The 12,296-nt window shown below is 47.7% G+C and overlaps 1 protein-coding gene across 1 annotated transcript; it reads left to right on the top strand.

The window, feature by feature from the left end:
* The first annotated feature begins 6,136 nt into the window (after positions 1-6,136).
* LOC136466819 (uncharacterized) lies at positions 6,137-7,799 on the top strand. The gene has a single exon (XM_066465338.1). The coding sequence runs from the start codon at positions 6,223-6,225 to the stop codon at positions 6,748-6,750; it is 528 nt and encodes a 175-aa protein (XP_066321435.1). The 5' UTR covers positions 6,137-6,222; the 3' UTR covers positions 6,751-7,799.
* The last annotated feature ends 4,497 nt before the right edge of the window (positions 7,800-12,296 follow it).

Here is a 12,296-nt window from a genome sequence, read left to right as displayed (position 1 = left end):
CTTCTATCATGTGGTTATGCAATTTCTACTAATGCCAGTTCATAACACATTGGCAGTGATAAACCTTTGATGTTATGAACTGGCACGAAAACTTAATTATTAACCATCCATGCCAGTTAGAGCATCCACACCTAGATAGTCACGGAGGTATCCATGCCAGTTTGTCCTAGGACCCGGTATGAATAGTTTTTCTTCTTGTACATAATTTGAGTTATTATAATTATTTTCAGAATTCATAACCTCTGGATTTGGACTCGGAAGGAGATTTTCTTTTTTTAAAAAATTATAAATTTCGAACAGTTCTATAACTTCTTAGTTGTTCTTTTTCTAATTTCAACTCACTTATATGACTAAATAATTGAAGAATGTTTGAAACAACAAAGTAAAAGAGGAAAAAATAGTGCATCAACATTATCAGTAATTGGTGGTGTTAATAGATGGGATGGCAAGGTAACTTTGTGGGCATGTGGTTGAACCATTGAAGGTTCGCGTCCCATATCAGTGGGTATGAATGAATGGCCGTGCAACGCGTGAGGCCATGTGGTAGCTCGAGTGAAAACTGAAAAATAGATTCCTGTCTCAAGTTGGCATGGACGAGGTGCTTTATCTATAGTATCAGTTACATCATTCTTTTCTTCATATTTTTCTAAGGTGGCTGAGGGATTTATAACTTATCTCCAAGGATGAAAACTAATTACGAACAAAAAAAACTCCCGAATCAACTTGTGAGAAACGTCTCAAAGTGCACTAATAAAACCGTTATCGTTTGAGATAATTCTAAACTAGGCCAATAACAGTCAGATGTTCACAAAGACACTTGGGAAATCATGAAACTGTTCAAAATTAAATTCTGAAAATATATGGAAGCTGAAAGACTTGGGGAATCTTAAATTCCTGTACTGACCGGTGTCAGCAACTTCAGCTGACACCTTTGCATTGTGGGGCAGCCGATTTGCATTGTGAAGCCAATTTCAGTTTTTCAAAATTAAATTATGTCGCAACTGAATGTCAAAGAGTCTGTCTTTTCTTAGTTGGAGGTGTAAACTACTCCCTCCATTTCAAACTATAAGACGTTTTAGCTTTTTAAAATTCATAGCTATTGCTATGCATTTAGATATACATATGCCTGGATGCATAGTAAAATCAATGTATCCAGAAAAGCTATAATGTCTTATAATTTGGAATGAATGAAGTAGAATTTAAGAAGTGTTAAATTTGGAATTGAAAAGTGAATCTATGCATTTCTCATCACTTAATAAACGGTGAAAGGAGATGGGATATCACATACTGCTTTCTAGAGTTTATCACAGCGCGTGTTTTCTCAAACTTTCGAGAGTTAATGACATAAACGAGTGCATATAGATTTTACACTTCTAAAAGCATACAACAACGTAACGTAAAAGGTAGCATCACAACGAGGTGCTTTTCTCGTACTAAATAATACATGGATCGGAGGAATGATTGAGCAATGCCAGTTTTAAATTGCAACGTATATCCAGAATACCTAATGCTTCACGAAGAAGATATATAGTACTAAAAGTAAAGTAAATTTGAACTTAATAGCCTAAAGAATGCTATGAAGTACTATTTACATAAATTAAGTAGTTAAGAGAATGAAGTAGCATCTTGTCTTACCTGTTTTTCGCCATCAGGTTGCCCCCGCCAATTTCTTCCCCATTTATCTTTAGTGGTCTCATCTCAATCAAGGGACACGAAAGCGCAAGACATGCATGACGTTGCCTCGATGCACTCGTATTTAAATATGCTCGCAGTAATGGAATGAGTGTCAAGTTTTTGTACCTTTGGCGTGACACTGCGTGGAGATATATGCTTGCTTCGATAGAGTGGAAGTGTCCATATATGTCTGTAAGCAAAGTAAGATGCTTTCATCGATAGATTGACCAAGCATAAAAGGTACGGAGTACATGTAAACATGTATATGTATGGCAAATAAAATTAATTATCAAGGTGAAATAATAATAATAAACTCCATATAGAGCCTAGAATCCGCGCAATGAGAGAGCTCTAACTACTGTTTTAATTACTGTTTACCATTCCGACATGGCGATGTGGGGTCGTGCGTGCCCTCACATCGATTCGGTCTCTCCTAATTCATGGGGCCTGGCTACCGTGGTGGGCCTCTTCTTGAGCCCTGAGCATCCTGGATTACATAGACGGATTGAACTTATAGTATTTTTCTTTTTTAATAAATTAACGAATAGTATTTATTAGCCTATCTTTTCAGTGAAATGAACAGGAGAACGGGAGTTGAGCGATGACAGCCATTAAAAAGAAGTAAGATGCTTTCATCGATAGATTGACCAAGCATAAAAGGTACGGAGTACATGTAAACATTTATATGTATGGCAAATAAAATTAATTATCAAGGTGAAATAAGAATATTGTGTGTAAGATAAGATCATTCAACGAACAAATACTTGTTTCTGCTTTCTTGGTCCATGAGTCTGACCAATCTCATCCATAGCTGCCTACAAATATTGTCTCCTCCACTGCGTGCTTCTTGCAGAGCACTGAGATGCCTGAGTCCAGGGACAACCGGACAATGGAGAAAAGGCCCTCGCCAAACTCGCCGATTGAGCAGATTTGCCCGTCTCTGGCCTAAACGGCAGCGGATCTACCTCGACGGTAGCGAATGCGACCGGCCTACACCCGCGTTATGCGCTTGCTGCTCTAGCAGCAATTTCTTCTACTACTGAAAACTCTTTGGTTCTTAATTCAAAGTATAGGTATCTGCTTCATGCCGAATGGTCGATGGGTTCTTTTTCTTTCTTGTTATTTGATTATTTGATTTTGTATTCAATGGGTTTTTGTCAATATTTCCTGAGCATTTGAGACTGATGAATGCAATTCCCATATATTCAAGACAATGAGAGCCACATTCAAGAGTAAACAATACCTCAAGTTGCATTTAATTTCCTTATGTGTGACACGCTTCCAGGCATGCGGTGTTACCACCCGAATAAGGCATTGACAACACCCTGAAAAGCGTGCTTCCAGGTATGCGGTGTTACCACCCGAATAAGACGTTCACAACGCCCTGTAAGCCACGCTTCCAGGTATGCAGTGTTACCACCCGAATAAGGCGTTCACAACGCCCTGGAAGCCACTTTTACAGGTATGCGTTGTTACCACCCGAGCAAGGCATTCACAAAGCCCTGAAAGCCACGTTTCTAGGTATGCGGTGTTACCACCTGAATAGACCCCTCGGCACCCGAGGAAGTATCTCGGCACCTGAGCAAAACACACGCCAGTCTTCAACACTTGAGGAAATTAAGGCTCGCTGCTTAAAGACCTCGAAACACGAGAAGGAGCACGTAGGTACTCACGGTACCTAAAAGTTACAGGGAGCTGCGACACCCGAGGGCTGAGCTATCTACTAGCTCGTCATTATGTCCTACGGGGCTACCGTCGAATATATGGGCTAGGGGTACTTGCACCACCTGTATATTCGTCCACGTCAGGCTATCATGCCAGAAGCCGTGAAGGAAAAGGCCCACAAAGGCCGAGGAGGTCAATCAACGTGAAGACCAAGACACGCCAAAAATATCCAGAGATAGGCGTATCTAGACGATAGCATAGGATCAATCTGTTGCACATTCTGTATAACAAACTAGGAAACCCATCTGTTAACCGATCGTCCTCATTGTAACCCTACCCCTCTGCCTATATAAAGGAGGGTAGGGACCTCGCGATCAGGATCCGATCCATCTCATATACTATGTAGCTAGGAGCAACAGCCCCTGTAACCGAGCATACAAATACTAAAAGAGCAGCAACATCAACTGGACTAGGGTTTTACGTGCTACCGCGGCCTGAACCAGTATAAATTCTTATGCCTCATGTGCTACCATCTGATTCCTCTTACGCGATCACATTACTAGGCATTGCTGGAGCTAAATCATCTGACAACTCCCAATCCAACGATCTCACGATGAGGACAAAGAAATTCTAACAAGGTAATTGGTTCTATTTGAAATAAGGCGAGAAGCCAATCGGGTTGTCGGTTGGGTCGGAGAAATCTCGATATTTAATCCTTAATCCATGCGCCTCTCTACATTTGACTCCTGATTCGCAGACCTTTAAAAATTTGACCCCGTGCATGTGAATTCTTTTAACCTGAGACATTATTCATATTTTCTCTCATTTCCTATTTTTCAAGTGTAAGGCGAAGCTGATGTCCCTTGATGTGGAGTCCGCGCGTAGATCTAGGCGAGCCGCCAGCCGTAGAGGGGGTAGCCGCGCCGCCGCCGGTCGGGCCTACCGCACGGGCTGGCATATGTCTCTTCGATGCTGGTAGACGTCGCGAATAAATGAACTATATCGGTGAGATCCAACAGCAATAGCTAGGACTGATTTAAATAAAGAACGGAAAATCAGGATCGTTTGTTTTTTAACGGGGTTTTTTATACGCCACGCCCGGTATCCATTTGGCCGCATGCCTCCTCCAGAAGAAAACCTGCCTAGAGTACGTGGTTAGAAGGAGGGATTAACTACTCCTAGGGAGTAGGAACAATGGGACGGGGAGGAGAGGAAGGAACGACATGAAGGGGGAGTCCGGAACCGGGAGTGCGTAACTTGGGCTTAGGCAAGGGGAAAGGACGGAGTGGGCTGGCTATTGGGCTTTGATGAATGGGCTAGACGAAAAAAAGACCAGAAATTTTACCTTTTTTATTGTTATATATTAGGGATAGAAAAGGAATAGATGGATGACTTTAGCTTCAGCACTGGCGCCAGCTGTGCTTGCTGCTGGATTTTCCATCCACTCCGCCGTATGCCATGCCGGTGGAACGTCAGGGTCTCGCCCGGGGGGATGGAGAGAGTATGGGCCATCCATTTTGGGTTGAGTTGGATCGAGCGAGTCATACCATGGGCTGTGTGGAACAAGTCGCCAACTTGCCGCTGGGCCACCCTCTGCTAGTCTGCTGGGTCACCGGTCACCCGCGTAGTCAGGTCCTCAACTGGATTTGTGATTTGTGATTTTGCGGGCAGCGGCCGGACGTCGGAGATGAAGACGTCGGGGACCGAGAGACAGGAGGACATGGGGGGTTATTGCTACCTGCTTTCACAAAGTTTTTTTTTTTTCTAAGGGAGCTTAATTAAAGCGTGTTATTCAATTCCACAGCCGCGGTTTCAAACCAAACAGTGGTTGAGTTTGTAAAAAAAAAAGGTAGCGTCACCACCCCACTCGACTTTTCCAAGAAAGAAAGTTCGGTAGATAGCGATTGGCCATCACAAAGGGGAATTGCGATCTTCGCCTTTAGACAAAATCAAGAGTTTTACAGGTCGTCGTATCTTTTGGAGCACTTGTCAAGCAATCCTATTGCCGCTCCTATATTCGACCTGTAACCTGTTTGCCGGTTGGTTTCTAGGTTGATAAGTCTAATTAGTGCTGATTTATTATAAGAGAAAAATATTATATCATGACTGATAAGTCTCAGCTAAAAACATACAGCGAACCGTCGCTGGTTGTATTCGTTCACACATGCACGGCTGGACCCCCGTTTGATGAATCGCGTGAACTGCCCCCCGCCGTCCGGTTTGGGACTTTGGGAGCCCCGGAGGCCGGAGCGCACAAGAAATTTCCGATGCCGCGTCGATTCACACGTCGCTATCAATCGTGGTCGCATCTTCGCGGTTCCCACGCTCCAAAACTCATGTCCGACAAGCGGAGACGACTCAGCTACCGAACGATGGAGACTTTGGCCTCGTTTAGTCGGGTAAAATTTAGGAATTTGGCTACTATAGCACTTTCGTTTTTATTTGGCAATTAGTATTCAATCATGGACTAATTAGGTTCAAAACATTTGTCTCGCGATTTTCAACCAAACTGTATAATTAGTTTTTTTCGTCTACATTTAATGCTTCATGCACGTATCGCAAGATTTGATGTGATTAATACTGTAGCATTTTTTGGGAAAACTTTTTGGAACAAGACCTTTATAATTGTGTGGCTACTCACGCCAGGAAAGGTTGCAGGAAATTTCGCGTCCCTGCACAAAGGTACCACGAGAGGTCGCTGAGGCAACTTGACTTTTGTTCCGCGTTCTCGGCTGCGTTCGGCTAGTATTAAATATTGTTCTACGGCTAATCTATACGGATTAAAGCCGGATGAATAGTACGAGCGAACACGCCGCTCACCTCTCATGGACCTATATAAGGTCCAGTACACCATGCGACATGGCAACAAGCAGGCTCCGGTGAATGGTGATGCACTCCAAGATCAAACTACCAATGCCTAATGATGGCGTACGCGCCGTGGCGACGCCCGTCGCGCGAGAGCCGCTGCTGCAGCAGCAGGACGCAGCAGCACCGCCGCAGCCACACGAGGCCGGCGATGGGCAGCCGCTCGACGCCGCGGGCGCCCGTGTCGCCAGCAGCTTCCCGTGGCTGCCGGCCGCGGGGTTCGCGTACCTGACGTTCAGCTCCGGGATGGCGCTGCACCGGTGCTGGCCGGACCGCGGCGACGTGGCGTTCGTGGTGTCGGCGTACGCCGACCTGCTCCTGCTCTTCTGCTGCCTGCGGCGGTACGAGCGCGCGGAGCCCGGGTCGTCCCTCAGGGAGTGGCTGAAGCTGGCGGTGTGGCTGCTCACGTCCGCGCTCACGCTCCTCTTCTCGTACAAGGTGGCCGCCGTGATGCCGGCCGCCGTCGCGGCGGTCGTCTGGGTCACGGGCCTCGCCACCATCTGCGGTGGGTTCCTCGCATTCTTCTGCTTTCAGAAGAAGACGTGAGCGGTCGGGGACGGATCCTCGCGACGACCAACCCTCCCCCATCGTCCGTCCATCCACAAGCGTGAAACGGTAGAACGTCCTGTTTTGCTAGTGGCGGAACGGAAACAAGCAAGCCAGGCACTCGCGCGCACTGCCTGCACGCGGCCGGCGGCAAGGATCGATAGACGTGGGCGGCGCGGGCACCACAAGGGTTGTTTAGTTGTGCTCCTGCTCCCGGCCAGGCAGCCTGAATGGCGCTGCCTGGCCGGCGAGCTGCCTGCCTAACACCCCGAACACACCCACGCTCTCCCATCCCCTGCTTTCGTCGCCCTCTGTCTCTCAAGCTTTCCCTCGTCCTCTCGTTCTCAACTCCCAAGCTGATCTCTCCCGGCCCCGCTGCCCGGGCCGCGGTCTCTCTTTCGCTCTCCCAAGTAATTTAAATTCGCAACGCTCTCGCTCCAATCGAAGCAGGCAAGCGCAATTGTTATTGTCGACGTGGGTCGTCGGCGGTGTCATCTCTCCTGTGATTGAAGCACGCGGGCGCAATTGACTTCACCGGTGCTCGTGATTCCGCCGATAATGACGGTTCCAGCTCACCTCTTTCGCTTTCCTCGACCGGGCCCGATGCAACGAAATCATGCAAGTTGGTTCCCATTTTCCCCGCCCGTGGATGTCCAAGTGACGAGCTGAGGTCTCATTTTCGCCGACGGACATCGCACGCGCATCCCATTTGCACTGCAGCACCACTTCCGGTTGCATTTGCATTGCACACCCTGTCAGGACTCAGGACGACGTACGTCTGTGGCAAGGAGTAGGACGTCTGAGGTTAACTCCATTATAATATACTCCTACTTCAGGAGAGAGAGAAAATACTCGATCTTTCCCCGGCAGTAGTACTAGTGTCTTCAGTTGAGCTTTCGTTTTAATAAATAAATATAAATGATCAATGTACAGTTATGTAATAATTAAGTGAGTAGGCATGCATGTATAGTGAAAGTTTAAGTAGCCTTTATGTGTACAGGTGTTTCCAAAAACTGTCACAGTATAAATAAATAAAGCGTTTTCATTGATCTTTTTGCTCAAAAGATGCTCCCCAAAGATTGATGCATGGGGCACATGTTGTTAATCTTGTGGATTTAGTCTTGGTTAATATGCATTCGAAAACCTGACTTCTACCGTCTCCATCCTATAAATAATGCGGTTCTGGTCCACGAAATACGTCCGACGGTCTACCGAATGGAATGTCCACAGTAGTAGATAAATCGATGGAGTTGCGCGTGAGAGAACCATATGGTCACACAGAGCGCAAGAGACAGCGGTTAGACAGGTTTAGACCGTCAGTTTGACGTAATACCGTACGTCATGTGTCTTTGTGGATTGTATTATGAGAGATTCGATAAAAACGAGGGGGTCCCTACCCGCCTTTTATAGGCCGGGGGTAGGGTTACAGGTCGATTGTTTCTATCCTAATCGGTTTACAAGATAGGAAGTACATAGATTGCGGAATCTAGCATATCCGAACAGATCATTCTTGAACGTCAGGGATCTTCATGCAGTCTTGCGAAGCACGCCGACATGTGCCGTGCTCCGCGCGGCGTAGTCTTTCATGCTAGGCCTCCCCTGGCGGCTCGGCTCATGTACAGCCCTGTGGGTATCGGGAGTTATATCCCACAGCAAGTCTCCGAGCGTCTTCTATCCGTCGAGCAACACCGTCTTGAGCTTGTCCGAGCAGTTCAGCTTGTCGCCGGTCATTAGGAGCGGGCGTCCGACCAGTTTAACTAGGAGCCAAGCTGTTGAAACAAGCATCCGAGCTGTTGAACACGTCGTCCGAGCTGTCGAACACGGCGTCCGAACTGTCGAACAAGGCGTCCGAGCTATTGAAGCAGATGTCCGAGCATTTCAACTGGGAGCCGAGCTCGGACTCACGTGAAGTCGAGGTTTGTCGGCAGGATGTAAGGAGCCCAAGTAATTTTTTTGAAGTCTCCATCTTAGTTGAAGTGTGCCCACTTAGGTTCCGGGCAGCGAAGTTAGATGCTTAGCGTCCCTGACTTAGTCAGCGCGGAGGAACTTAGTCCCTCATAAACGAAGAGAGATGCTTAGCATCAATGCCTTAGGCAAAATTGACTCTTAGAGCCGAAACAGGGATCTTGAACTATTTCAGTTTACGACTTAGTCGCTTTATAGAAGACCAAGTCCAGAAATAAGCACATTCACTGTTAGGTGAAGTGTGCCCTCTTAGTCCTCGAGTCTGGCAATAGGTGACGTAATCACATGATGCCAGGGTCCAAAGTAGTAGTCATCATGTGCTAACCCAGTCTCCAGCTTAGCTGAAAATTAGTCCTCGGCGTAGCTGAGATAAGCAGCGTGGAGATAAGTATAGTCATTGTAAGATGACGTGTACACACGTAGTTTCCGAGACTGCTGAAAGATTACGAAGATATCTTGTAGCGGGGTCAGAGAAGAAAAATGTCTTGTCGTAAATATATAAAAAAACTCCGTTGAAGAAACGCATAACATTGAATTCCATTTTGTCGGCCCACGTTTGATGCGGTAGCCCACTAGGCCTATTTAGCGACCCAGCGGGGCGCACAGAGATTTCGGGAGAGAACATGGCAGGGCAGGCGTGGTTTCCCAAAAACCCTTGGAGGCGGAAGGTCAAGGGTCGAACCGTTATAAGAGCGCTGTGTCACCGGTGCACATTCACCACTATCTCCGCCGCTTCATCGTCCTCCTCGCGCCCACGCCGCTACGCCTAGCAACTGCTCCGCCATTAGAGCAACCGCAAGCGCGTAGTCTCCTCCAGGACATAGATCTGTGAGATGGCATCGAAAAGAAACCACGATGGCTTGGGTAGGGGATCGTGCGAGCTCAATCGCGCTGAAGAGTGGATGGAGTCCGTTAGCAACGAGGCGGCGCTCAATCAGTTGGTGGTGCACGGAGTGCTGCCCGATAGGGTGAGGGCGGGATGGCATCCGGATCGCTATGAGAGCTTTCCTACTCCTCGTGGCGATGAATTAGTAGTTTTTGAAGATTACTTCTACCGCGGATTTGGTGTTCCAATCCATCCATTTCTCCACGGGTTGATTGATTATTACGGGATCAGTCTTTGCAATCTCAGCCCAAACTCCATCCTTTTATTTCTCTGTCTTCATCCATTTCTACGAGGCCTATCTTGGCATTCTTCCCTATTTTGATCTCTTCCGCCACTTCTTTTGCTTGAAAGCCCGGGGGGATCTGGATCTAGGATCGTAGGCATTGCATACTTGCAGCTTCGGGATGGGATGGTGGGTCAATACATCACTACCCCTTTGAACATGAACGTGAAGTATTAGGCGCAGCGATGGTTCTACATGCCACAGGTGGAGCCATATGTGGCATGCGGCGTTGATCAGATCCCCGTGAGCAATGCCAAGTGGTCGGAGAGGCCTAGCGCCAATTGAATGGAGCAAGTGACGGAGCTCTTGGTGCTGATAGACCGAAGAAGGTTGGATGAGGAGATTGTGGCAACAAATTTCACCTTTCGACGAGTCCTGCCCAGCAAGGAAAGGGCACATCCCAAGTATGAGTTTCGGGGATAGACTAATGGGACCCATGAGGTGCCCGAGGAGATCAGTCCTGGATCAAGCTAAATGGTGTATCTCGATGATGTTCAACCTTGTAGGGCGTCTTAGGATCAACGACCAGTAGAGGCCCTTCCATGTAGGAGCCTCCCAACATGGGTAAGAGTCTTATTTTTTGGTTTTGCTTGTTCCTTTATGTGTTGCAATGTACTCATTCATGTTCCTAAAGATTCATGGGTAGGACCGGGCGGTGTACTTCTCGGTGGTGCCGTTGGCGGACTGGTCGAGGGGAGTTGACGCCCGGTCGAGCAGTCCCCGGCATCGAGCCAGCTCGGAGACAGGTGGGGACAGCTCGACTGAAAGGTCCTAATAGCTAGAGGGGGTGAATAGCCTATTAAAAATTTCTACAACAACACTTACTAAACCGGTTAGACAATTATAAGGCGAAGCGCGTGTTGCGCTAGCCTACTAAAATTGCAAGCTACCTACCACAATTCTAGTTTGTATAGTTTCTATCCACACAATGGCTATGTCACTATACTAAGTTAGTGTGCTCTCAAAGGCCAACTAAAGAGCCACACTAACCAAACTAACAAGCTCTCACAACTAGCTACACTAAAGAGCTTGACAACTAGTTTACGGTAATGTAAAGAGAGAGTGAGATGGTTATACCACCAAGTCGAGGAATGAACCAATCAATCACAAGAATGAAAACCAATGAAGACCAATCACCTCAGAATCAAACGTTGGCACAATGATTTTTTACCGAGGTTCACTTGCTTGCCGGCAAGCTAGTCCTCGTTGTGGCGATTCACTCACTTGGAGGTTCACGCGCTAATTGGCATCACACACCAAACCCTCAATAGGGTGCCGCACAACCAACACAAGATGAGGATCACACAAGCCACGAGCAATTCACTAGAGTACCTTTTGGCTCTTCGTCGGGGAAAGGTCAAGAACCCTCACAATCACCACGATCGGAGCCGGAGACAATCACTAACCTCTGCTCGACGATCCTCGCTGCTCTAAGCCATCTAGGTGGCGGCAACCACCAAGAGTAACAAGCGAATCCCGCAGTGAAACACGAACACCAAGTGCCTCTAGATGCAAACACTCAAGCAATGCACTTGGATTCTCTCACAATCTCACAAAGATGATGAATCAATGATGGAGATGAGTGGGAGGGCTTTGGCTAAGCTTACAAGGTAGCTATGTCAATGCAAATGGCCAAGAGAGTGAGCTAGAGCTGGCCATGGGGCTTAAATAGAAGCCCCCATGAAATAGAGCCATTGTACCCTTTCACTGGGCATAACTCGGGGTGACCGGGCGCTTCGGTCATATCGACCGGACGCACCCTGCCAGCGGCCGATCAATCGATGGCTGCCACGTCATCCCTCTCTTCAAATACTGAGCGCCCGATCCCAACGGTCAAGTGATGACCGGACGCAGCACAGTGCCACGATCGGACGCAAGACCCCAGCGTTCGGTCACTTCCAGTAAGGTTCCAGCTGCGACCGGACGCGTCAGTTAGATCATGACCGGACGTAGGACCCCAGCGTCTGGTCATTTCCAGTAAGCCTCCACTCACGACCGGACACGTTCAGTCATACCCGACCGGACTCACCTAGCGTCTGGTCACTCACTGTCTCCTCTGTGCACTGCCACATCAGTAGGACCGGACGCACCCCGTCAGCGTCTGATCATGAAGTGACCCAGTGTCCGGTCGAAGACTGACGCCAGCATCTTCACTGCTTCCACTGACCGGATGCACCGGTCCAGTTGAAGCCAGCGTCTGGTGCACTCTGTGAAATCCTATCTTTTCTATATAGGGCACCGGTGGCACCGTCGGACTGTTCGCACTCTACGGGCAGATACTCTGCCGATGAAGTTTCTAACTCTTGCTGAAATGTGCCAACCACCAAGTATATCACCTTGTGTACATGTGTTAGCATATTTTCACAAACATTTTCAAGGGTGTTAGCACTCCACTAGATCCTAAATGCATAT

This window comes from Miscanthus floridulus, chromosome 7 (assembly GCF_019320115.1).
Source record: "Miscanthus floridulus cultivar M001 chromosome 7, ASM1932011v1, whole genome shotgun sequence".
NCBI classification, from domain to species: Eukaryota; Viridiplantae; Streptophyta; class Magnoliopsida; order Poales; family Poaceae; genus Miscanthus; species Miscanthus floridulus.
Note: the sequence above shows the minus strand (reverse complement) of the source record. Positions and strands in the feature narration are given on the sequence as shown.

What these genes read in the sequence shown, in the direction of transcription:
- LOC136466819 (XM_066465338.1), top strand. Translation starts at nt 6,223, where the DNA reads ATGGTGATGCACTCCAAGATCAAACTACCAATGCCTAATGATGGCGTA.